Raw genomic sequence first — 23,127 nt, forward strand, 5'->3', positions numbered from 1 at the left:
ATTATTTTTCTCAGAACCCCTAGAATACCTCCTTATATTTTAGTGAATGTTGCTTAAGAAATGCTTAATATAAATCCATCATTTGGCATTGAATTGTTGGCTCCCAGGAAACTGCTAATGAGTTAGAAGATAAAGCTAAGAAAAGTATCAATCTCTGAGGATCTAGAATATGCACTGAGGACATTAGCTATTTGGGAGATATTAGCAAGTGTAACAAGAAAATTGGAGAACATAAAAAAGATGATAGATAAAAGGCAAAAATCAATAAACCACATTTCATCTACTTCATAATTATGAATGCTCTAGTTGCCTCTCCTGCTTCTTCCCTGGGTGTTAGTAAAGATCCTCAATGGTATTACTGAACTATAAAGAAACTAGTTTTCAATTCATAAAACATTCTATTAAAATGGAGCTTGAGAATTCTCTCCTTAGCACTGGCCACCACTTTTCAATTGGGATTTTTGGTTTGCTGGAGTTCGTTTTATATTCTGAATATTAGCTGTCTATCATATGTAGGATTAGTGAAGATGGTGGGCTGCTGTTTTTTTTTTTTCTTAACAGTGTCATTTGCCTTACAGAATCTTTTTACTTTCATGAATTCCCATTTATCTATTGTTGATCTTAGAGCCTGAGACACTAGTGTTCTGTTTAAGAAGTTTGTCTTTTGTACCAATGTTCTAAGGCTATTTTTTACTAATTCTGCCACAATATTTACCATATCTGCTTGAAGTCCTTGATCTACTTGAACATTAAGTTTTGTCCAGGATGATATACTTCTACATGCAGAACTCCAGTTAGACCACCAACATTTCTTGAAGAAGCTTTCCATTTTTTATTGTATGGCTTGGCTTCTTTCTCAAAAAAATCAAGTGTCCTTGTGTATGTGAGTTTATTTCCATTATATTCTATTGATTATCTGGTCTTTTTTTTTGTACCAATACTATGCAGTTTCTATCACCTTTGCTCTGTAGTACAGCTTGAAGTCAGAGATGATGAGTCCTCCAGAATATTTTTATTGTTCAGGATTGTTTTGTCTATCTGAGAATTTTTTTCTATAGGAACTTAAGAATTGGTCTTTCAGGGTCTATAAATTTTTCAGCAGAGGAATCTGGAATTGTTGAGAAGCACTTAAATGTCCAATGCGCTTAGTCACCAGAGAAATTCAAATCAAAACAATCCATAGATTTCACCTTATACGAGTCAGAATTGCTAAGCTCAAAAATTCAAGTGACAGCGCACACTGGTTAAAATGGGGAGAAAGGGAAACAGTCCTACTGTGCTGTGTGTCTGTGTGTGTGGGGGGGGGAGTATTAGAATCTTGTACAGCTACTCAGGAAATCAATCTGGCAGTTTCTCAGAAAATTGGGGTTAGTTCTACTTCAAGACCGAGTTCTATTACTCCTGGGCATATACCCAAAAGTTGTTCCACCATCTCACAAGAACACATCCTGTACTATGTTCATAGTAGCTTCATTTGCAATAGCAGAAACTGGAAAAAAATTCACATGTCCCTGAACTGAAGAATGTATACAGAAAATGGCTTTTGTGTACACAATTGAATACTATTCAGCTATTAAAAACAAGGACATCACAAATTTTGCAGGGAAATGGATAGAAGTAAAAAATATTAACCTGAGTGAAGTAACTTCGACCCAAAAGGACATTCATGGCATTTACACACTTATAATCAGATATTAGCCATAAAGCAAAGAATACCCCTGATATACTTCACAGATCCAAAGAAGTTAAACGAGAAAAAAGGCCCAAGTGAAGACACTTCAATCACACTTTGAAGGGGATAAAATAGTAAGAAAAGACAGGCAGGAAGTAAAGCAGGTCAGAGGGGAGCAAGAAGAGAATGGGGTGGGTAGGTTCAAGTGTTCATAGAGAGGGGAGAGAGATACAGAGAGAAAAGAGAATGAATGAACATCTGCAGGTTCCTGTGGTGGTTAGGGGTTCAGGGAATCCCTAAGCAGTCCCAGAGACATGAGATGGGTGAGGCTCTCAGGAATCAATGTGGATGACCTTTGCTGAGATAAGGAAGAGTGGGAAACCTGAAGAGACCACCTCCTTTAGTCAGATAGAATCTCCAGGAGAGGAATAAGCACAGCAACCCACTCTCAAGACTTTCGACCCAAAATGAGTCCTGTCTAAGAGAAATGCAGGAACAAAGATGGATCAGAGGCTAAAGGACTGACCAAACAATAACCAACCCAAATAAAATCCATCCCATGGGCAAATACCAAACTCTGTCACCATTTTTAAAATATTTTTATTGGATATTTCATGTGTTTACATTTCAAATATTATCCTTTTCCCCTCTCTCCCAGACCCCCACCTCTTGCTTCCATGAAGATATTCCCACTCCAACCCACCCACTTCCACCTCAATACCCTGGCATTCACCTATGCTGGGGAAACAAGACTTCACAGGACCAAAAGCTGCTTTCCTATTGATGCCAGGCAATGCCATTCTCAGCTACATGTTCAGCTAGAGCCATGGGTCTCTAAATGTACAATAATTGGTTGGTAATTTAGTCCTTGGAAGACCTAGGGTGTTTGGTTGGTTGATATTGTTATTCTTCGTATGGGGTTGCAAAAGTTAAAATAGTTAAAACAGTTGTATTACTGGGTCAGAAGGAAAACAATAAAGAGACATGCACATCAGAATCATGAGCTAATGCCTGGGAATAGGGAGAGTATAAGAAGGGTATGTAGATTGTCCTGAAGCTGTTTGCATTTTAATGTTAATTCCATTTCCCCAAGAAGGGCTGCCTAGTCATATACTCATAAGGTACATCTGAACCTTTTCATTTTAATTAGTAAAATAAAGGAGAGCTAGTGACTGGACAGGGTTAAGAGAGGTAGAGAGAGATCAGGGAGGAGAGGTCAAAGGACAAGGGAGGAGAGACTTTCCAAGATGGATCTCCAGAAAGATGAGTTAGATCCAGGTGGGCTTAATTGGCATTAAATAGCTATAAACATTTAAGGATTTTATAGGTCTAATATCTCATATAAAAGGGCAGTTTGTATCTTTGTCTATTTGATTTAATCTTGTATTTAGGGTTTGTGGGTTGAGAATTGAACATATAAACCCACATGAAAATCCATCAGGCTATGGAGTTGTGTTTGTGTTGGGTTTTACGTTAAACGAACACCCAGGGACGGGGGCGGAAAAGAGGCATTGGAAAACCGCAAGGGAAGGGAGTAGCGCTGACAAAGTGAGACACGGGTGGCGGGTCGGACTGAGCGACAGAGTTTCGCACGGCTCTGAACTAAAATCAGGCCCTTGAAGTGAGACCACGGGGCCGATGAGAGATAAACTATTTTTATTAATATTTACTACAAGGGTGTTCCTCCACTGCTGTGCTGTAACATCTTTCAACACATCAGATAGAAGTGTTAATTAGGAGATTTCATCTAATACAAATCCAAAATCATCTGCCCAATGGAGTGAATGACTTGAGTGACAAAGACTCACTGAAGTATCTAAGGCTCACTCCCTTATTAGGATTCACTTCATATGATAAAACAAATGGTGTTGTCTCAAATACCTTTATGCCACTTTTGCCATCCCTTCAATTTTTACAAGGTAATGAAGTAAATAAAATGTTTGACTTGCTCATTCACCCTTTGTTATAAGGTTTTAAAACATACTCTAGTATGTTTCACTGGAGTTCAAAACCATTCTGAGATCTAGTAAATTTATCTCATAAGGTTTAATCCATGACTAATTATGTGCACTTACTTCACAACTGCAAATTGATATTACACGGGTGTGTGTGTGTGTGTGTGTGTGTGTGTGTGTGCATGTAATATATACTAAGAGGTCACGAATTGTAGGATGATGTCATTATGCAACAAGGCAGGTCCAGGATAAGGTGAAGTCTATCACTGGATGAAAAAGGGTAGGCAGGGGAAAAAAATCTAGAAAGGAGGAGAGGAGAAGAAGCAGGAGATTCAAGATGGAAGACAAAGATGACCTGTCTGCCTGCGCGGCTCTGAGTAGTCATAGGTTATGTATAATTTCTAAGGGATGCATTTCCACATGTCAATTTATCTTATCTAGGTGAGCGGTTTATGTCTTTGTCAACTGGTTGTAAGTTTATTGTGTGGATGGATTGTGGATTGGAAACTTAACATATAAATCTGTTTGATAAGTTACTGATTGTGTGAGTCGTGATTTTACTGAGCTGTGGAGAATTCGAGACAAGTTCCGGGCTGGCTGGGAGACAGCTGAGACCAGGCAGCTCGTGGACCACGTGGCAGAGAAGGAGCTGGGGTGCACAGATGCAGCTGTGTGGCCCGCTGACAGCATGGTAGAGGAGAATAGCAACAGATTCTTACTTAATATTTACCACAACAGGTGGTGCACAACCACAGAGGCGAAAAGGAACACATCAGATAATGGTTTCTCAGGATTAGAGTGTGACACCATTTGAAATATTCTCCCTCTTCCTCCCTAGCAAACTTACTGTTCCCTTTAGACATCTCATTCTAGAAAATGGATGAAAACAGTTCAATAAATTAAATGAGAAAAAGGATGAGTGTATAAAAAGTTTAAGAATCACTTCTACCCACAGTCTGAATGAAACATAAATGTGGCATAACATGTTAGAAAACTCTTCCTATTTCTGGTGTCAAAAAAAGCAGATGTAAATACATAGAATACCGAGTCAAAAGCAGGGAAAAAAAACGAACAAAAAATTATGTTCTTGGTTAAGTACATTGTACTATGGTAATCAAAACATAAAAGAAAATATTGTTAATTTTTAAATGTTAATTTTTGTAACACACTGAATTAAATTAACCTTTCAATCCCTGTTCTTATCATAATGGTTATCCTCATGTTTAAAATTGCTTAAAAAATAGAATTAGTCTGTGACATATTATCATTGATTTAAGCCTCTAGTTTTCCCTATCATCAGCTAGTTTTTTTTTTTGTTTTTTTTTTTTTTTTAAACTCAGGTCAGACTTGGCCCAAGGTCACACTAATACATCTCTCATTGTCTACAAGTGACATTTTCTGAATATTACTTGAGGCTACATTTTTAGCATTCCCTCTGGCATGCTGAGATTAGATGTGACATTTCTTGTCCAGAATAAAACACAAGGTCAATTCGAAAAAATACAATACTGTATTTTTTTGTGTGCAACTTTGAATTTGCTTATCTATGGGACACAGACAGTTCATTTTAAATCACAGGTCTTATGGACCACTACCAAATACAGGCTAAATCCTGCTCAAAGGACGCTACCCCTGTCCAAGCCTGTAACTCCCTCTGGGCTCACAGAAAAATTCCTTCTGCAAAATACCATAGTGGAGGGTAGAATTCTCGAGTTTCTACTGTAAGAAGGTGCTGGAAGGTTTTGACCCCTGCTAAGGAGACACTTCCCAAATGGAGCAATATCAGAGAAGAATATAAAATATGCAAATGCATTGGAGCTCTTAAGCATGTTACTATGAGTTAAATCAGGCTTTGTATGAAACCAAATAGCTATAGGCTGTTTATAAAAGTAAACTTAGGTAAAAAGAACCCATTTGTAAATTCTTAATAACAGCATTTTTGAAGAGGCATGAGTAGTGCTTCATATTTTCTAAAACATTGAAGCAATACTAATAAACCCTTCCAATTGCCCCAAGAGCCAGCTGTGCTTTCTGTCACCCCATCACAGACACCCTCCCTGGTTAGTCAGTCAATACACAAAATGCTCCTGAGCTTTTCCCTGGGAAGGAAATGAAATAATTAAACACAGATATTTGTTAAAACCAAATAAAAACATCTAATGAACATCCAAATCTTCAGTATGAAGAAACCGGCCAATTTAAAATAAAGACATTTTGTCATCTTTAACAATCTTGAGCCATATGGTACAATAATATATACATACAATGTTAGGTTTATTTGTCTCAGCCCAGGTCTTATCTAGAAAGCACACCCAGCCTAGATATAGATTAAAAAGTTTTATTTCCCTAGTTCTGATATTGAGGAATCATACTTTCAGTTTTAGTATTTGATTAAAATGTTATCTGTAAGGAACAAAGACTATTTGGAGAAACTTAACATAAAGCCAGAAGATAAGCATTTCCTTCTGTAAATTGTCATCTATCTTCTAGGGGATATAGAAAATGATTCTATGTATGAAAAGTGTTTTCATGATGCTACATGAACCTTATCAATTAAATAAAGTTAATATCTTGGCTGAAGCTACAGAAATGGCTCTTTAGATCTATAAGGAAAGCAATGAGCCATCTCAGCTAACTCAGCATAGAGAACATTTACTAACAAAATGGTTGTAGAGACCCATTGATTTGATGGATGTCTGGGATTGTATGTAATAGAGGAACTCAGGACAAAAATGGTCACAGATTTGAAAGCTGTTAACAGATTCTTTTTATCTGCCCTGGAATAGTTTATTAGCACCAGAGAGGCTTCCTGTTTTCTCTCTAATGATACTGCTTTATGAAGCAATGAATGTTTTCATTTGGAAAATAAGAACTCATTGACATGTTATCTGAACTGTGGTTTCTTTAATGACTCCAGGGGAATAAATATGCTAATTCAGAGTTTTGAAGAATGACCTTAGTAAGGCCCATTACTCTGCTGATTTTGGTGACTTCTAGGCCCAGGTGAGAGAATGTTTATATCACATAATAGGGAATAATTCGGTATGCAAAGCTTTTGGATTAGAATTTATATGGAGCAAATTGGTCATATGGTAATATATTTTCCATGACAATTCTCATATTTTCTGAAGTAAAGCTTAACGGTCAGTTATAACAACTTGAGAAAATTTATACCAAGCTACAACTAGGTTCTTTATAGGAGTGCTTGATATGAAAATCTATTACATGAATTAAAAATTATTTACAAAAGTCTTATACAGTGATACCTTTTCATAGAACAATAAAAGTCTCCTCTTAAGCACTAAAAAATCCAAACCCATGTTCCTGAAGGAGGTAGAATAAACCAGACACCAGGCAAGCATCTAATAGCTGTGGAGTATCAGCTGGAAAGAGCATTGTCCTGCTTTAAAACTGGAACGAAACAACGCTGAACATTTGCAAAACATTCCTTTATTATTAGAAATAAATTATTTGTATAAAAATTGCATGCGTCAATCATTGCATTTATTGTGTAGCACAACCCAGGGCTTCAATCCAGTCAGCCATTACAAGAAACAGACTCAGAGGCTTATACAAGTTGAACAGTGTGGGACAGGAACAGGAGTTCTCACAATCACAGAAAAATACTTACAAGAATAACATCGGACATGGTTTATTTCAACAGCATTTTTTTTTCACAAGCTAACATTAGTTTTCCATTTGAGATTTTTTTTTTTAAACTGCTCACAAGTAAGCAATACTTTAGCTTGACACTCATTGGTTGTATTGTATAAAAATGGGATTCTTTGCTCCTCAATATTGATACTTTTGGCTCATGGCTAATTTTTGTTCCTTACAAGACTATTGATCTGATTGATTGTAGTCTATGGAGATCTCCCAGAGTGCGTTTTTGCAGTCTCATGTTCAATATTTAAGAACACACAGCACCTTCCTTCACATGGTGCCGTCTCCCTGTTCAGATTGAATGATTGCTGTAGCTGATGTATGTTGTCTTGGTAGAAGAAGCTGTTAAGAAAAATTAAGGCAAATTAGTATTGTATAATAACTATTTTGCTTATGCAATTTCAAAATTCAAATTCTGCTAGGCCCATCTGATGATAATGATTTCTTTAATATGTTGCTTAGTATTTTAAACCATGCACTACAAATCAAATGGGAAATTCATCGAAATTGCTAAGCCACAAATGTTCCCAGTCCAATGTATAGTAGGTGGATATTTAGCAGAAGAATAAATATAAAAAATGCAAATTGTTAGAAAACTTTAGTGAAATCATATTTACATGTTGCCTCAACAAATCTAATTTTCATACACTTCTTTAAAAGGACACCAATGTTCTACAAAATAGGCATAAAAAATCTACCAGACTAAGGCTGTATTCACTTCAGTGAATCTCATCACCAAATGGCAATAATTAGTGGTGCCTTGACAATGTTTATCTTCCAGTTAAAAATTAACAATAATCTCAACTTTAGATTAATGTGCAAAAATCTCAAGTACATACCATTCTTCACTAAATATTGACACAGCCAATAGATATTTGTGGGTGTTTTAAATTTTGACTAAGGGAAAATGGAAATAAAATCTCAGTCGATAAATTTATATTTAACTCTTCTGTTCATCTTACTATAAAACAACCCTCATTAGTGTTAGAAAGATACGAACAACAAAACACTGTGTCTAATCTACACTCGTGCTGACACTTCCAGAGAAGGGAAGACTAACTACAAATAATTGCAGGATTCAAACATTTCATTACTGTGAAAATATTCAAAATTGTTGCCTCCTCTAAGATTAATACTACAGTAATGACTTTTAAAAACCTACACATGCATTAATTTAATTCAGAATGAAATGTTATTGAATAATTGATATAGTTGTGTGCAGTGAGTACTTTCAGAAATCTTAAAGCTATCCATTGTATGTAATTGATAATCAGACTTATCTCTCAGTCATTCTGAATACTGGTAATTGACACATCCAGATTACAAGGAAGAAAATCATGCTAAGTGTATCACTGAAATAATCCCAGTCCAAAAAGGTGATAATTATATATGGCTTTAGTAACTTTTATTTAAAGTACATGTTCAAACTAGGTCACTCACAAATTCATCTTCACTCTTCACACTTGATTATTATCACGGCATAGGGGAAAGAAGTGGATTTCAATCCAGCCAGACATTACATTCTATTTTTTTAAAATGAATAAAAAGTAAGCAAATTCACGCTCCATACATAGAGACAGAGAATGTTTTGGAGAATAATTTTTAGTTTGGGAAAACACTATTGTGCCTTATCCCCTTTCTAGTTATGTGTTACAGGTCAGCATGTAAGCATGTGTGTGTGAGAGAGATTGTATGTTTATGTGTATACCCCTGTATATGTTCCTCTGAATGTGTCTCTCTATATGTCTCTGTGATACGTGTCTCTGAGTGTCTGAATGTGTGTGGGCGTGTGTGCATACATGCAAGCACGCACACGCGCGCACACACACACACACACACATGCCCACAGGCATGCATGGGAAGGCCAGAGCTCAATCTTAAATAACGTCACTTAAAAGTAATCATCCTGCAATGAACGCCAGAGGCTTTATTCAGTTGAGGAAACTAGTGATTAAGGTAGGCCTGGCTGCTCAGGAAGTTCCAGGAATCCTTTTTCTATTTTCCTAAAACTTAGATTATGAAATTGTGCTCACACCAAGATTTTACATGAGTGTGGTTATACAGCTCAGAATCTCATGCTTTGTGGTCCTATTGGATAATATACCTCTTTCCAGGAGATAAGCTGATCCGTGCGTGCGTGTGTGCATGCGTGTGTGCATGCGTGTGTGCGTGTACAAAGTGAGGCGCAATGCTTTTTATACTGGTTGATTTCCATTTTCATGTTCTGATTCTCATAACACATTTTGTGCTTCTAGATTTTTCTAAGAAAAGAAAATGCAAACTTTTTCTGCTTCTGATAGACTTTTTTGTTTGTTTGGTGGTTTGTTTGTTAATTACGTGTAGCTATGATGAAGAATACCTGCAGTGAGTTAGAAAACGAACTAGTACAGGGGTCGCTAAGCTTTCGGCGCTATTCCACATTGTCAGAAATGTCTCCAAGTGTAGAACATATTTATTAAAGCTGTACACTGCAGAAAGGAAAAGAGACTTGAGCGAGATTGAGGACAGCTCCGGGCATGCTCAAGTGGATCCAGTGAATCTCCGTCACAGACAAAAAAGTTCAGGCAACTAAGGAATCCTGAATGGTGAAAGCAAAACTAGTCATCCCACGGAAGAGTACACCCACTGGTTCCACAGTATGAAATAATCAGTCCTGAAAATATTAACAAGTAAAATATAAACAATTTTAAAAAATGAAAAGAGGGCATGGGATGGAAGAGAGCAAATTTTCACTTGCAAGTTGTTATCGATTGGAGGTGACTTCTGGGTCAGGGATGAGGCGTGTGCCCTCATCTCCTTTCAGCTCTAGGACCCTTGCTGCTGCAGACCTGTGAAGGAACTATGCAGGCTGCTGCAGTCTCTGCATTCATATATGCACCGATCGATCTTGTTGATTTAGAGGGCCTTGTTTTCTTGGCGTCCTCCATCCTCTCTGTCGCCTACAGACATTCCACATCCTCTTCCTCTGTTGCCTGGGTTCTGATGAGAGAGATTTGATGGAAACATTCTGTTTGGGGCTGAGGGTCCCACAGTCTCTAACTTTTGGGATAATGTCAGGCTGTGGTTCCCTATGTTTGTTCCCAGTTTCTGCATAAAGAAGCATCTTTGATGATGGCTGGGCGAGCACTGACCTATGAGTCAGGATGAATGTCCTTAGCAACCATTTTACTGGCATGTTGTCTGTTTGTTTATTTGTTTGAATCGTCTTACCTTAGTTCCCCGGCCTATTTTATTTATGTCTGTATTGATTTGTAATTATATTTATATGTTTTTGATATTTTCTCTCTTTTTTTATGCCACAGGTCTTTTACATATGTATTATGGCTTCCAGTTTAGCTATTTCTTTAGGATATTCTGAACACGGAAAAGTGTAAGTCTCTGCTTTGATATCTGCTTCTTGAGTCTTTTCTTTGACTCCCATCTGTTTGTTTCCTCAGTTTCCAATGTGTTTTCTGTTTGATGCTTTCGTCTTTTATTTTATTGTATCTGATTTTTATTTTATTATCCCTAAGGAGACACTTTCTAATGAGAGACAGAAAGTGGGGGAGTAAATCCAGAGGGGAAAGTAAGTTGTGGGGAAAATGTAGGAGTAGAGGAAGGGGATACATAATGAGAGTACATTGTGAGAGAAAAAATTCAAAATAGGAAAATAAAATTGAAGCAATGAAAAGAGATGACTACAAATGACAGATAATTTCCATGACTCATTATTTTAGAATTATCATGGATCAGAATGAATTAAAATATGCAGATGAACCAATGGGGAAACTGTTTTGACAAAGTTCATTGTGTGTCTATACACTTTTGAAAACCAGGGGCCAATAATAAACATCCTCAGGTTTGCTGTACTCCGTTCATAGGCCAAAGGAATGGCAACTGCTACAGTACTTACTAGTCAATACATCATAGGACACTTAAGAGGTAGGACAGTGACTAGATTTAGGTGTCCTTAAAATTTTACATAAAGTTCTCAGATCTTAATCAAATGGCAAGGAAGTCTGGGATGAGAGTCACAACTCACTTCTAAAGTGAGCCTTCTGAGCCTAGAGCGATTGCTCAGTACTTTAGAACAGTTACTGCTCTTCCAGAGCACCTGAACATTGTTTCCAGCACCATGTCAGCTGAAAGACACCTATGACTTCATCTCCATGGTATCCTAAGCACTCTTCTGGATGCTATGGGCACCCTTACTCACTGATACCACTCAGTCACACATACATCCATACACATACATGTATACACATGTATTAAATCTTAAAATATGTTTTCTGAACACAAGAAGCTGTAATGAATTGCACATATGTGTGAATATGGATATATCATTATTTAGTCATAACCAAAACTTTCAGCAACAGATCAGTAGCCAAGGAAACAGTTACCAAAATACTGCCTATACTAAAATAAAGGTGTGTATACCAAAACAATATTTGTCTTTATTTTAATTTCAAATTCTCTTGTATTAATGATATCCCAAACTGTCATCCAAGCAGTGAATTCAAATTATCTTTATTTTTTTTTCTGATTTCGCCTTCCAAATGGGAACTTTAACTCTTCCAGAATATAATAAGCTTACCCTCCTAAGCCTTCATGCTCGTGATCATTTTTTTTTTTATTTATTCTAGATAAATGAGAGAAATGTGTTCTCTGGTTATATGATTTCTGCCTTAGCATCCACAATAAAAATAACAAGGAAATAGCCAGTGCTTGAGATTATTTAACACCATGAGACCAGTATTCACTGACAATAGATATTTCACTTTTAGGGGAAACGTTTGCTCTTCAGGAGCTTGGGAGAAGATATTGATTCCTTTTTCCTCTCATCATGTTCCTTAGGTGGGCCTGCGATGATTGGTATTTATTCCACCAAAATGCTAGTTGTTTCCATTTGAAACCCTATTATGTCTTTTTCTGGACTGCCACAAAAACGCGGGTCAAACGGGCTCCGGTGATTCATGCCTTCAGTGCCAGCACTGAACAGGTGCTGTGCCAAGAGCAGCATACTGGCATCTGCACAGGTTAAAATCCCTAGACAGGCACTTTCAGGCTGAAGAACAGAAATGTTCTGCCCCCCAAATCATTGGCATTGTGCTAATAGCCCTGTCATTGGTAAAGTATTTGTCTAACATGAGAAGTGACCACAGGTGTGCGTTACTGAAACCCATCCAACTATGTCAGCTCTTACCCTTTCACATGCTGCTTTTGAAGGATTGGTGTCTGTGTGGGAAGTATTTGTGGAGTTGTGACAGGTTTCTTTGTATATACAAACTGAGATTTTATTTGGGGTGTGTGTGTGTGTGTGTGTGTGTGTGTGTGTGTATGTATGTATGTGTGCCCCTCTGAGTGTATGTAGAAGTCAAAGTACTTATGGGAGTTTGTTCTCTCCTTCCACTAAGTAGGTCCCAGAATACTTCAGGTTGTCAGACTTGGTGGCATGTGCCTTTACCCACTCAGCTAACTCACTAGCCCATAAGCTAATAGCTAACTATGTATGTCAATATATCTGAGACTATCTCTATGCATAAACATTACAATATGCAATGTTCATAGGTATCTAGATAGCCTAACTCAGAGAAACATTTGTCAACCCAGTGGAAACTATACATTTCTCAGTAATTAAGCCAAATAAAGCCAATTCTTAGTCTCCTTTTGTATTTAAAGTCTGTGCTAGTTTGAATGAAATGGCCTACATAGACTCATAGGGAGTGGCACAATTAGGAAGTGTGACCCTGTTGGAGAAAATGTGTCCCTGGAAAAAGTCTTTGAGGTTTCAGTCCTGGTAGTTCATTCTCTTTGCCTGCTGACTACAGATCGGGATGTAGAATTCTCAGCTCTCTCCAGTACCATGTCTAGCCTCATACTGCGATGCTTTTTGCTATGATGAGTGTACTGGATGGTTTTGTGTCAACTTGACACAAGCTGTAGTTATCACAGGGAAAGGATCCTCAGTTGGGAAAATGCTTCCATGAGATCCAGCTATAAAGCATCTTCTCAACTAGTGATCAAAGGAAGAGGGCCCAGCCCATTGTGGGTGGTGCCATCCCTGAGCTAGTAGACTTGGGTTCTATAAGAAAGCAAGTTGAGCAAGCCATGGGGGAGCTAGCCAGTATGGCTTCTGCATCAGCTCCTGCTTCCTGACCTGCTTGAGTTCCAGTCCTGACTTGCTTTGGTGATGAACAGCAATGTCGAAGTGTAAGTTGATTAAACTCTTTCCTCCCAACTTGCTTCTTGGTCATGATGTCTTGCACAAGAAAAGATACCCTGACTAAGACAATGAGAATGGCCTAAACCTCTGAGCTGTGAGCCATCCTGAATGAACTGTTTCCTTATAAGAGTTTGCAAGGTTTTAGTAGCTCTTAACAAAAATACAAACCCCAAGACAATATCAAAAGAATACCAAGAAGAGAAAATATCCTGCTCAAAGATTTTGGGAGGAAAGGAGTATTTTCTTTCTTAGATATTTTTATTTTCTGATACATGGTCTTATAATATAGCCCAAACCACAGGTTCACAATAATCTTGGCCAAATCTCCTAATTTCTGGGATTAAAGATGTGTAACACTACCAAAAATTTGTATACTGAATTAATAAAAACTTATACTATTTTATTCAAAAAATACTGAGACATTCTAGAGTATTCTAGACTAAAAACTTCATATTTAATGTATTTATATTTAATTTGCAAATACAACCAAGTAATATAAATAAAATTTTATTATGTTCTACTTTCTAAATCTTTACAGTACAAATAGCTAACCTGTTTATATCTTTTATGGATACCAAAAAAGCCTTAACTGTCAAGTTAAATTTTGCAGGATTATTCTGCAAGGCAGTGTACTGTTACCATATGATGATTCTGAGTCAGCTACAGAGAAAAGAAATGTAGATGAAGAAAGTAGTCAGAAGTATTCTGTATTCAGGGTCAGGTGGCCTTAGAGGCTTATTTGAAATTAACATATTCAAACAAAAAATCAAGAAAATTCAAAAGAAGCAAAAACCTCAAGGAACCAAGTACTTACAGTGACTACACTCTATGTGTTAAGGAACTCTTTTCTAACTTTCCCCAAATAACTTGACCTTTAATTGTGTAAGGTCTGGACTACCTCAGTCCCCAAGTATCACTTCAAAGGTAAGAAAAAGAAGCAACTACCAAAGCAACAGATATTGAAAAATGATTCCTACAATTTTCAGAAATGAATTTTGTAAAGGAAACAGCATCCAAATGTCAAGCCTTAGGATTTATTCCTCGACGGAGGAGCTACACTTCAGTACCTCAGTGTAGAGACCTCAGGTGGGAAGTTTGTGTGCTGGGAAAAACTACTCATCTGTAAACATTTAGCTCTCATCCAATGGTTCTGACTGTTCTTGCAGTCTCAGGTTGTATGTGCCACTATGGACATAGAACTGTGTAGCATAGTTCCCAAGACTAGTAGAAGAAGGTTCAACGTACATCTATTAGGAAGTGCTCCCGCTCTTGACCATCTGAAAGTCTACAGATGACTTACTGTTGGTTTCAAGACTCTCACAGAGTTCACTTTTCACCTCGCCATTTGGTCTGTCATTTCCCTTTTGGATCAGTTTGCTTTGCATGGTAGCAGCTGTGACCACAGCTTTGAAGCTTCTCTTGCGTTTTTGAACATTCTGCTCTGGATGAAAAATTATAATATAAACTTTGGGCATATAGAGCATTCCCAGAGACACTGAAGCACTTAAACTCATGGAGACAGTAAGTGTTGTTGTCTGGATGTACATCTGAGGAGAGGAAAAAAAATAGAAAAAGAATCATGATTATTAAGTCTGATGAGAAGGAGATAAAGCAAATAACACAGCATTTTCTAAAATTATTCCAGTTTCTCTCCTATAGCTACATTGGAGAATATTTACTGCAATTGCCCTTGACTGCAGTCAAACTTTCCTTATGACAAACTACAAGTAAAGACGAGTGATTTTGTATTTTAAAATTCCTAGTCTTTAAAACAAACTGAAAGGGGTGGAGATTATGCTACTTTTTATATAATAAACAAAATAAGGAAGGGGACAAAATATAATATGACAGAAGACTAACACATCTCATTAACTCATTTTCTTACAAAGGTACCAGGGGGCCAAATGATTATCACAATGCTTAAGCAGAGTATATTACATGTAATGAAGACAGAGACAGTACAGCAGTATAGGTCATCATGATATACATTGCTTCTGCATCATCATTGCTCTCACAGTATTATGAAGTTTTACACACCAAAATGCATAAACATGATAAGGGGGCTTGGGTTTTTTTTTTTTGTTTGTTTGTTTAATTTTTGTTTTTATAACAACCTATCTAATGAAAACCTTTTGGGATTTCTTAGTGTTTATATCACATCAATATAAATCTATTTTTTAACCAAATGTGAAAAATCTCCTCCTAGAGCTTTGAGAGGAATTAAGGACTTTGAATGGTTAAGAAAACTTCTAGCTTTTGATGAAAACCCAGGGTCAATTCTCAGCATATGTAGTATATCAAAACCATCCAAAACTCCAGTGCAAGGAGATGCAACATCCTTCCCTGACTTCAGTGGGTATTGGGAACCCATGTGGCACAGAGGCACAGATGCAAGCAAAACACACACACATATAAAATATAATATATATGTATTTAAGAAAAAGAAATAGTTCCTTTTTTCAGATGTCAGATACATGTCTTAGCAGTGGAGTCTCAGCAGCATATTTTGAAAATTCCTTCACTGTGTTCATTCCTTTTTGCATGTCAATAAGATTGATGCTCTTATGGGAAATACAGGAATTGTAAGGAACATGATATTGGGAAGGAGATGTATCTGTGGGGAAGAAGTAGCGAATAGATAGCATCTTAATGTATTGTGGACTTGTTTGAAATTTTCAAGGAATAAATTTACAAAGAATCATAAAGAAGGGGGCAAAGAATATGACAAAGTTAAAACTACACCCATAAATATTCTAAAACCTCTTGAATTGATTTATCATAAGTACTGCCTCACATAGATTCTATTGAGTTAATTCAAACTAAAAACAAAGAGAATTTAGAGCTCAATGAACTTTTAAATTATATAAACTCAGAAACTGGATTTGTAGATTTTTTAAAATGTATCTTAATTAGTTACTTTTGTAAACCACACAGTATTAATCTAAAAAGTATGTGATGGTTAGTTTGAATTGTCAAGTTGGTATAATCTATAATCAATGTTATAATGTAATGTTAGGAAAGTCTCAATGACAGACCATGACCATCAGAGTGGATTGTTCACATAATCTATCCAGGATTGTCATTAGACTGTTAACCGATGTGGGAAGAACCAGCCTCGTCTAGATCGCACAGTTCCCTAGACAAGGGATCCTAGATGGTATAAGTGTAGAGAGAAGACTATACACAAGTAAACTGCTTGCGTGGATTTTCTCTTGAATATTGGCTGTAGATATGACTAGATGACCACTTTCACACAGTGGTCAACTATAACCTGGAAATGAACATGCCCCAGCAAACCTAAGTTTGAATTCTAGCACCATCCCATATATGTTTGCATGTGTACCTCTCTCTCTCTCTCTCTCTCTCTCTCTCTCTCTCTCTCTCTCTCTCTCTCTCTCTGTGTGTGTGTGTGTGTGTGTGTGTGTGTTTGTGTGTGTAACACAAGACAGAAAGATTAAAAGTCTGGAGTTTATTTGCATGAGAAAAGCCTCATCTATACCTGATACTTGAAAAAATGTATGATTTGATTTTCCTCTCTGGCATTTAAATTTATTACCTGGAAATTTACACGTATAGGGTGTGTTATTTAGTACAATAGTATATCATTGTTTAAAATATAGACACAGAATAATAACTCAAAGTTAATCATCATACAAGTTTGGTATGGTGAATCTAGAAAGGTACTAACAATGCTTCTTTCCAGGTGTATGTGACAGACATAATGTACAACCAGGGAGTTTGGGAAGTAATCAGTAGTTAAGCAAGTTCTACTAGATATACAGAAAAACTTCACTGTAATCTCACTTTGTAGTAGACAAAACAAGGTGTTTATTTTTTCAAATCTAAATATGTATTGCTATTGAGAATGGCATACCTTAGATAACACAACAGCTTGATTTCTTAATGTGGTGGGTAAAGGGATAGTATTATCTCACACAAACCCATATAAATACATAAAGAGACACCAACAGTATTGTGTGAATTATCTCTTTTCATTCTTTTTATCTCTTCCCCCACTAGTGTGTGTGTGTGTGTGTGTGTGTGTGTCTGTGTGTGTGTAGTTATGAGACAGTCATTCCTATAAATTGTTGAATAAATACAACACGAAAAAATATTTTTTATGCTTGAGAGAAATTCTGAGTGCTGCGCATTCAGAAAAATCACAGTAAAGATTTCACCATGAAAAATCACTGTCCTAGGTGCTGTGAATCTATCAGTAGGTTAGAGATGTCATTCTGTGATCTCACTAGTGAATATGCAGATGTCTTTGATCTGAATTATTTGCTGATTCCCATTACACTCTCTTTGTATGTTTGTGAAATGAAGTATCAAATCAAATGCTAAAAGTGAAGTATTATGAATAAAGACTGTCAGCAAAGTATGAGCCTGGTTCATGATTAAGCTCTGAAGCCTTAACTTTGAACTATTGGCAGTGGTGTTCAGTAGACAAAACAAAAGGAAACAAAACAAACAAACAAAAGGTTTGGCTGACATAACATGTAGAATATATTTTGTTAAATGCTGCAATGACATTTTTAAGAAAGCTAAAGATCTTTAGGTGGGTGTCAAAATATGCACTAGTAAACCAAGAAGTTGAGAGCTGAGATAGAAGGATTGTGTGTTTGTGACCATGGCAGTGAGCAACATAATATCAAAGCCATGTCAAGTTAGCTATATAGAGAGAACATGCATCATAAGAATTTACCAAGCACTACAGTCATTAAGGATGAGCATTATTTACATTAAAAGACAGATTTCCAGAACATTATTCCTATATGGGTATCATGTATCTCCTATATCATCAGTTACAACATAGAAACTACATAGCAGGCATTTAAACTGAGATTCACAAATTCAGATAAACAAACAAGCACCACCTAGCATATACTTAGAGAATCATGAAACCAAAATTACTTCTTTTATTATAAAATGCAGCATCCAAGTCTCTAAAAAGGAAAGAAGAAACGCAAAACAAAATGAAACTCAAAAAAACAATTAAAAAATAACCAAAGCAATACCTTACACATAAACACACAAAAACTAAAAGTTTTGAAAAAATATATGTATAGAAAACATCAAATAAGCATTGCAGAAACCAATTTGGCTGATAAGAATAATAACAATGGAATAATACAATGTTGTTGTTGATGATGATGGAGACTGGTTATAGGCACAAAAATAAACCAAGACAGGGAAGATTCTGGTTACCAAGTTCTAAGGAAATAAAAGATTCATGCGAGAGAGATGGGCTCATGCGAGTTATGGGAGTTGTGAGAATTCTGTGGACAGAAGTAAACAATCAGGAAATTGTAATTTAATTTAGATATTTAAAGGTCAACATATACAGGTCAAAGGATTAGCTCAGCAGTTCAAGATACTGTCTGTTTTTTCAGAGAATTTTTTGGGTTGACACCTGGTACCCACATATTAACTCACAATTATTTACAATTCTAGTTCTAACAGTACTAATAATTTTTGTTGGTACTATACACATATGCTATACATATATGTGATGCACAGACATACATACAAACAAAATATCCATGCATCTAAAATTACAAATAAATAAATCCTTGTGAAAAATGTTAACATAGCATATGCAACTAAAAACATAAATCATTTAGGTAATTCCAATGGCAAAATTGCCATCTTCAATGGATCAGTTTAAATGTTTTATATTTTGTTATTTTATTTTATGTATTTATATGTGTAAGTGTTTCTATAGCAGTCAGAAGAAAACATTCGATCTCACGGAATTGGCATTGCAGATGTTTGTGATCCACCAAGTGGGTGTTGGGGACTGACCCCGATCCTCTGCAGAAACAACATGTGTTCTCAACTGTTATTTCATCTCTCCAGCACCCCTAATACCCAGTGAGTTATTTTACAATGTCAGAGGACTCATAACAAAAATTGATCATGAACTAGATTTTCTAAAAATAGGAATAAAAATTTCAAGAATGAAACTATTATTTCTCCTAGAGACCATTTAAACAAGAACTCCAGGCACAAAACATCTACAAACCCAGTCATGCAGAAGGCAATAGAAGTAAAACTTCAACAAAGGGGAGGAAGTAGGCACATAGAATAAATAAACCCAGATCATCTAAATAAAAGAAGGAAGAAACACACACATACACTCATACATTACTAGCAGCACCAACACTACCAACAACAAAAGCAGCAACAGCCCCATCACCATCACACCATCACCACAACAACAAAATAACAGGAATCAACAAAATATGTTCATTAATGTCTTCAGTAAATATGCTAGTAGCCAATAGGTAAGTGGAATAGGTGGGACTTCAAGGTTCCAGCAGGTAAGCTAGCAGATGCAGCAGAAGAAAAATGATTTCACCATGCTTCAGAGGGAAGAGTCACTAGCTTTGTAAGATCTTGGATGGAGTAGCCATTGTCCACTTCCCTGATTGGCCCTGGGATAGCAGTTGGGAGACTAGAAACAAAATTAAGCTAAGGGCAGATGTAGGGGTTGATTAAGGAGGTGGTAACTGGGCAACTAAGTAAAGGGCAGATTTAGAGTTGTTGAGCTGGAAGTGAAGATAAAGCCACATTAGTGGTAGGAGGCTTAGAAGTGTCCTAACCATTGAGCTAAAGCATGTTTGCTTGTTTTTTTTTTTTTTAAAGATACCTTTCAATATGAATAGTCTTAATTTTCCAATAAGAAAACAGAGTAAAAAAAAAATGGATGGACAAAGAGGATCCATTCTTCTATTGCACTCAAGAAAAACGCCTTGACATCAATCATCCACATCATCTCAGGGTAAAAAAAAAGGTATTCCAAGAAAAACGACCTAAAAAGCAGGCTTATATAGCCATTTTAATATATGATAAAATACTAAAATCAGATCCAATATTTCTGCCAAAACAAATTTGAAAAAAAAAAAAAAAAGGAATGACTCTACATACTCATCAAGGGGAAAATCTACCATGAAGACATTGTAATTCTGAACATCCATATACCAAACATGGGTGCAACCAATCCATAAAAGGAAGACTACTAGAATTTACATCACATATTGGGAAAACACATTGCTATTGGAAGTCTTTATACCACACTCTCACTAAGAGACATGTCATTCAGACAAAAAAATAAAATTAGAGAAATGCTGGAGCTAACTGACATAAACAAATGCTAATAAATATTTACAGAACAACCCACCCAAGCAAAAAGGAATATAACTATGCACCTCAGGAAGTTCATATGCACAAAAGAACTCTCAACAGTATAAGAAAATTGGTAACACCCTCCACCTTATCTTAGCATCACAGATTAAAGCTAGCTTTCAACAACAGAGGGAAAAAAGAAAAAAGGCTTAAAAACTAATGGAAACTAAACAATTAACTACTGAATGAAAACTGAGCAAAAGAGAAAGTTAAAAAGAATTTCTTAAAGACTTCTAAATTTGAATCAAAATAAAAACAAAAATAATTAAATTTATGGAAGACAATGAAGCTGTTCTAAGAGTCAAGTAAATTACACTAAGTGCCTACTTTAAAAAATGAAGAGATTTTACAGTAGTAACTTAATAACATACCTGAAAACTCTACAATAAAAAGAAGAAATAGTACTCTAAAGGGTTCATGTAAAGAAATAATCAAATTTAGAGTTAAAAATCAATACAATAGAAAAGGATAATCAGTAAATAAATAAATCACAAAGAATCACTGAAATAGTTAGTTCCTTGATAAAAACCAGTGAGATTGACAACCCCTTATCTAAATTTATGAAAAGAAAGGTGCAAATTAGCAAATTATTGGTGGAAAGGCAACCACAACAGTTGATACCAAGAAAATCTAGCTACTTATAAGGATATGCTGAAAAAAAAAAAAAAAAAAAAAAAAAAACTATATTTTTCTACTTAATTGGAAAAATCTAAGAAAAAGTATATAATTTATTGATGCTTACTTTAGTTAAGCTAAAGTTATACAAACAGAACCAAGTTATGACTCCTGGAGACATAGGGGCCGTAATTAAAGGTCTAACAAACAAAATAAAGCCCAGGGCCAGATAATTTTAGGGAAGAGTTCTACTAAACTTCAAATAAAACACAATGCTAACACACCTCAAATTATTACACAACATAGGAAGAGAAGAAACATTGCCTATTCCTTTTATAAAGATACAGTTATCATGATGCCTAAACCACTTAAAATACAACAAAAACTTGTGGGATGTAATGAAAGCAGTACTAAGAGGAAAATTCATAGCTCTGAGTGCCTCTAAGAAGAAACTAGAGAGAGCAACACTAGCAGCTTCACAGGACACCTGAAAGCTGTAGAACAAAACGTAGCAAATACAACCAAGAGGAGTAGATGGCAGGAAATAATCAAAATCAGAGCTGAAATCAACCAAGAACAAACAAAAATTATACAAAGAATCAACAAAACTAGGAGCTGGTTCTTTGAAAAAATCAGCAAGATATATAAACCCTTAGCCAGACTAACTAGAGGGAACAGAGAGAATATCAAAATAAACAAAATCAGAAATGAAAGGGGAGACATGACAAAAGAAACAGAGGCAATTGAAGAAATCATCAAATCCTACTAAAAAAGCCTATACTAAGCAAAACTGCAAAAGCTGGAAGAAATGAACAATTTTCTATGCAGATACCAGGTACCAAAATTAAATCAGAATCAGATAAACCATGTAAAGAATCATAATTCCTAAAGAAATGGAAGCAATCATCAAAAGCCTCCCAACAACAGCAGCAGCAGCAACAACAACAACAACAACAAAGCCCAGGAGCAGGTGGGTTTAGTGCAGATTTCTATCAGACCTTCATAATAGAAACAGAAGAACACTACCTCACTCATTCTTCGAAGCCAGAATTATTCTCATACCTAAACCACACAGCGACCCTACAAAGAAAGAGAACTTCAGACCAAATTTTCTTATGAACATCAATGCAAAAATACTCAAATAAAATTCTTAAAAACTGAATCCAAGAACACGTCAAAATGATCATTCACCATGATCAAGTAGGCTTCATACAACTGATACAAGTGATGGTTCAATATATGGGATTCCATCAATGTAAACAACTATATATTAAAAAAACCTCAAAGAAAAAAAAACACATGATCATCTCATTAGCATTTGACAATATTCAACACCCTTTCAATTTAAAAGTCTTGGAAAGATTAGGAATTCAAGGCCCATACTTAAACATAGTAAAAGCAATGTACAGCAAACCACTAGCCAACATCAAACTAAATGGTAGAAACTTGAAGCAATCCCACTAAAATCAGGGACTATTCAAGGCTGCCCACACCACTCTCCCCCTACCTATTTAATATTGTACTGGACGTCATGCCTAGAGCAATTAGACAGAAAAAGAAAGTCAAAGGGATACAAATCAGAAGTGAAGAAGTCAAACTACTACTATTTGCAGATGATATGATAGTATACTTAAGTGACCCACAAAATCCACCAGAGAACTGCTAAACCTGACAAACAACTTCAGCAAAGTGGCTGAGTATAAAATTAACTCAAAAAATCAGTTGCCTCACTCTACACAAAGAATAAACAGTCTGAGAAAGAGATTAGGAAAACCACACCCTTCACAATAGTCACAAAAATTATGAAATACGTAGGTGTAACACAAACCAAG

The 23,127-nt window shown here is 36.1% G+C and overlaps 1 protein-coding gene across 1 annotated transcript in view; it reads right to left on the reverse strand.

Moving 5' to 3' along the window:
* Positions 1 to 7,146: 7,146 nt before the first annotated feature.
* The window catches only part of GRM8 (glutamate metabotropic receptor 8), a gene marked incomplete at its 5' end in the record, with an annotated part of 794,384 nt that continues 778,403 nt past the window's right edge, over positions 7,147 to 23,127 (reverse strand). The window contains 2 exons of the mRNA XM_080936530.1: positions 7,147 to 7,632; positions 14,793 to 15,039. Of these exons, the coding sequence (XP_080792656.1) occupies positions 7,583 to 7,632; positions 14,793 to 15,039 (297 nt within the window). The 3' untranslated portion in view covers positions 7,147 to 7,582. The remainder of the gene's footprint in view (positions 7,633 to 14,792; positions 15,040 to 23,127) is intronic.

Source organism: Micromys minutus, assembly GCF_963924665.1.
Source record: "Micromys minutus genome assembly, chromosome: 23".
In the NCBI taxonomy this organism is placed as follows: domain Eukaryota; kingdom Metazoa; phylum Chordata; class Mammalia; order Rodentia; family Muridae; genus Micromys; species Micromys minutus.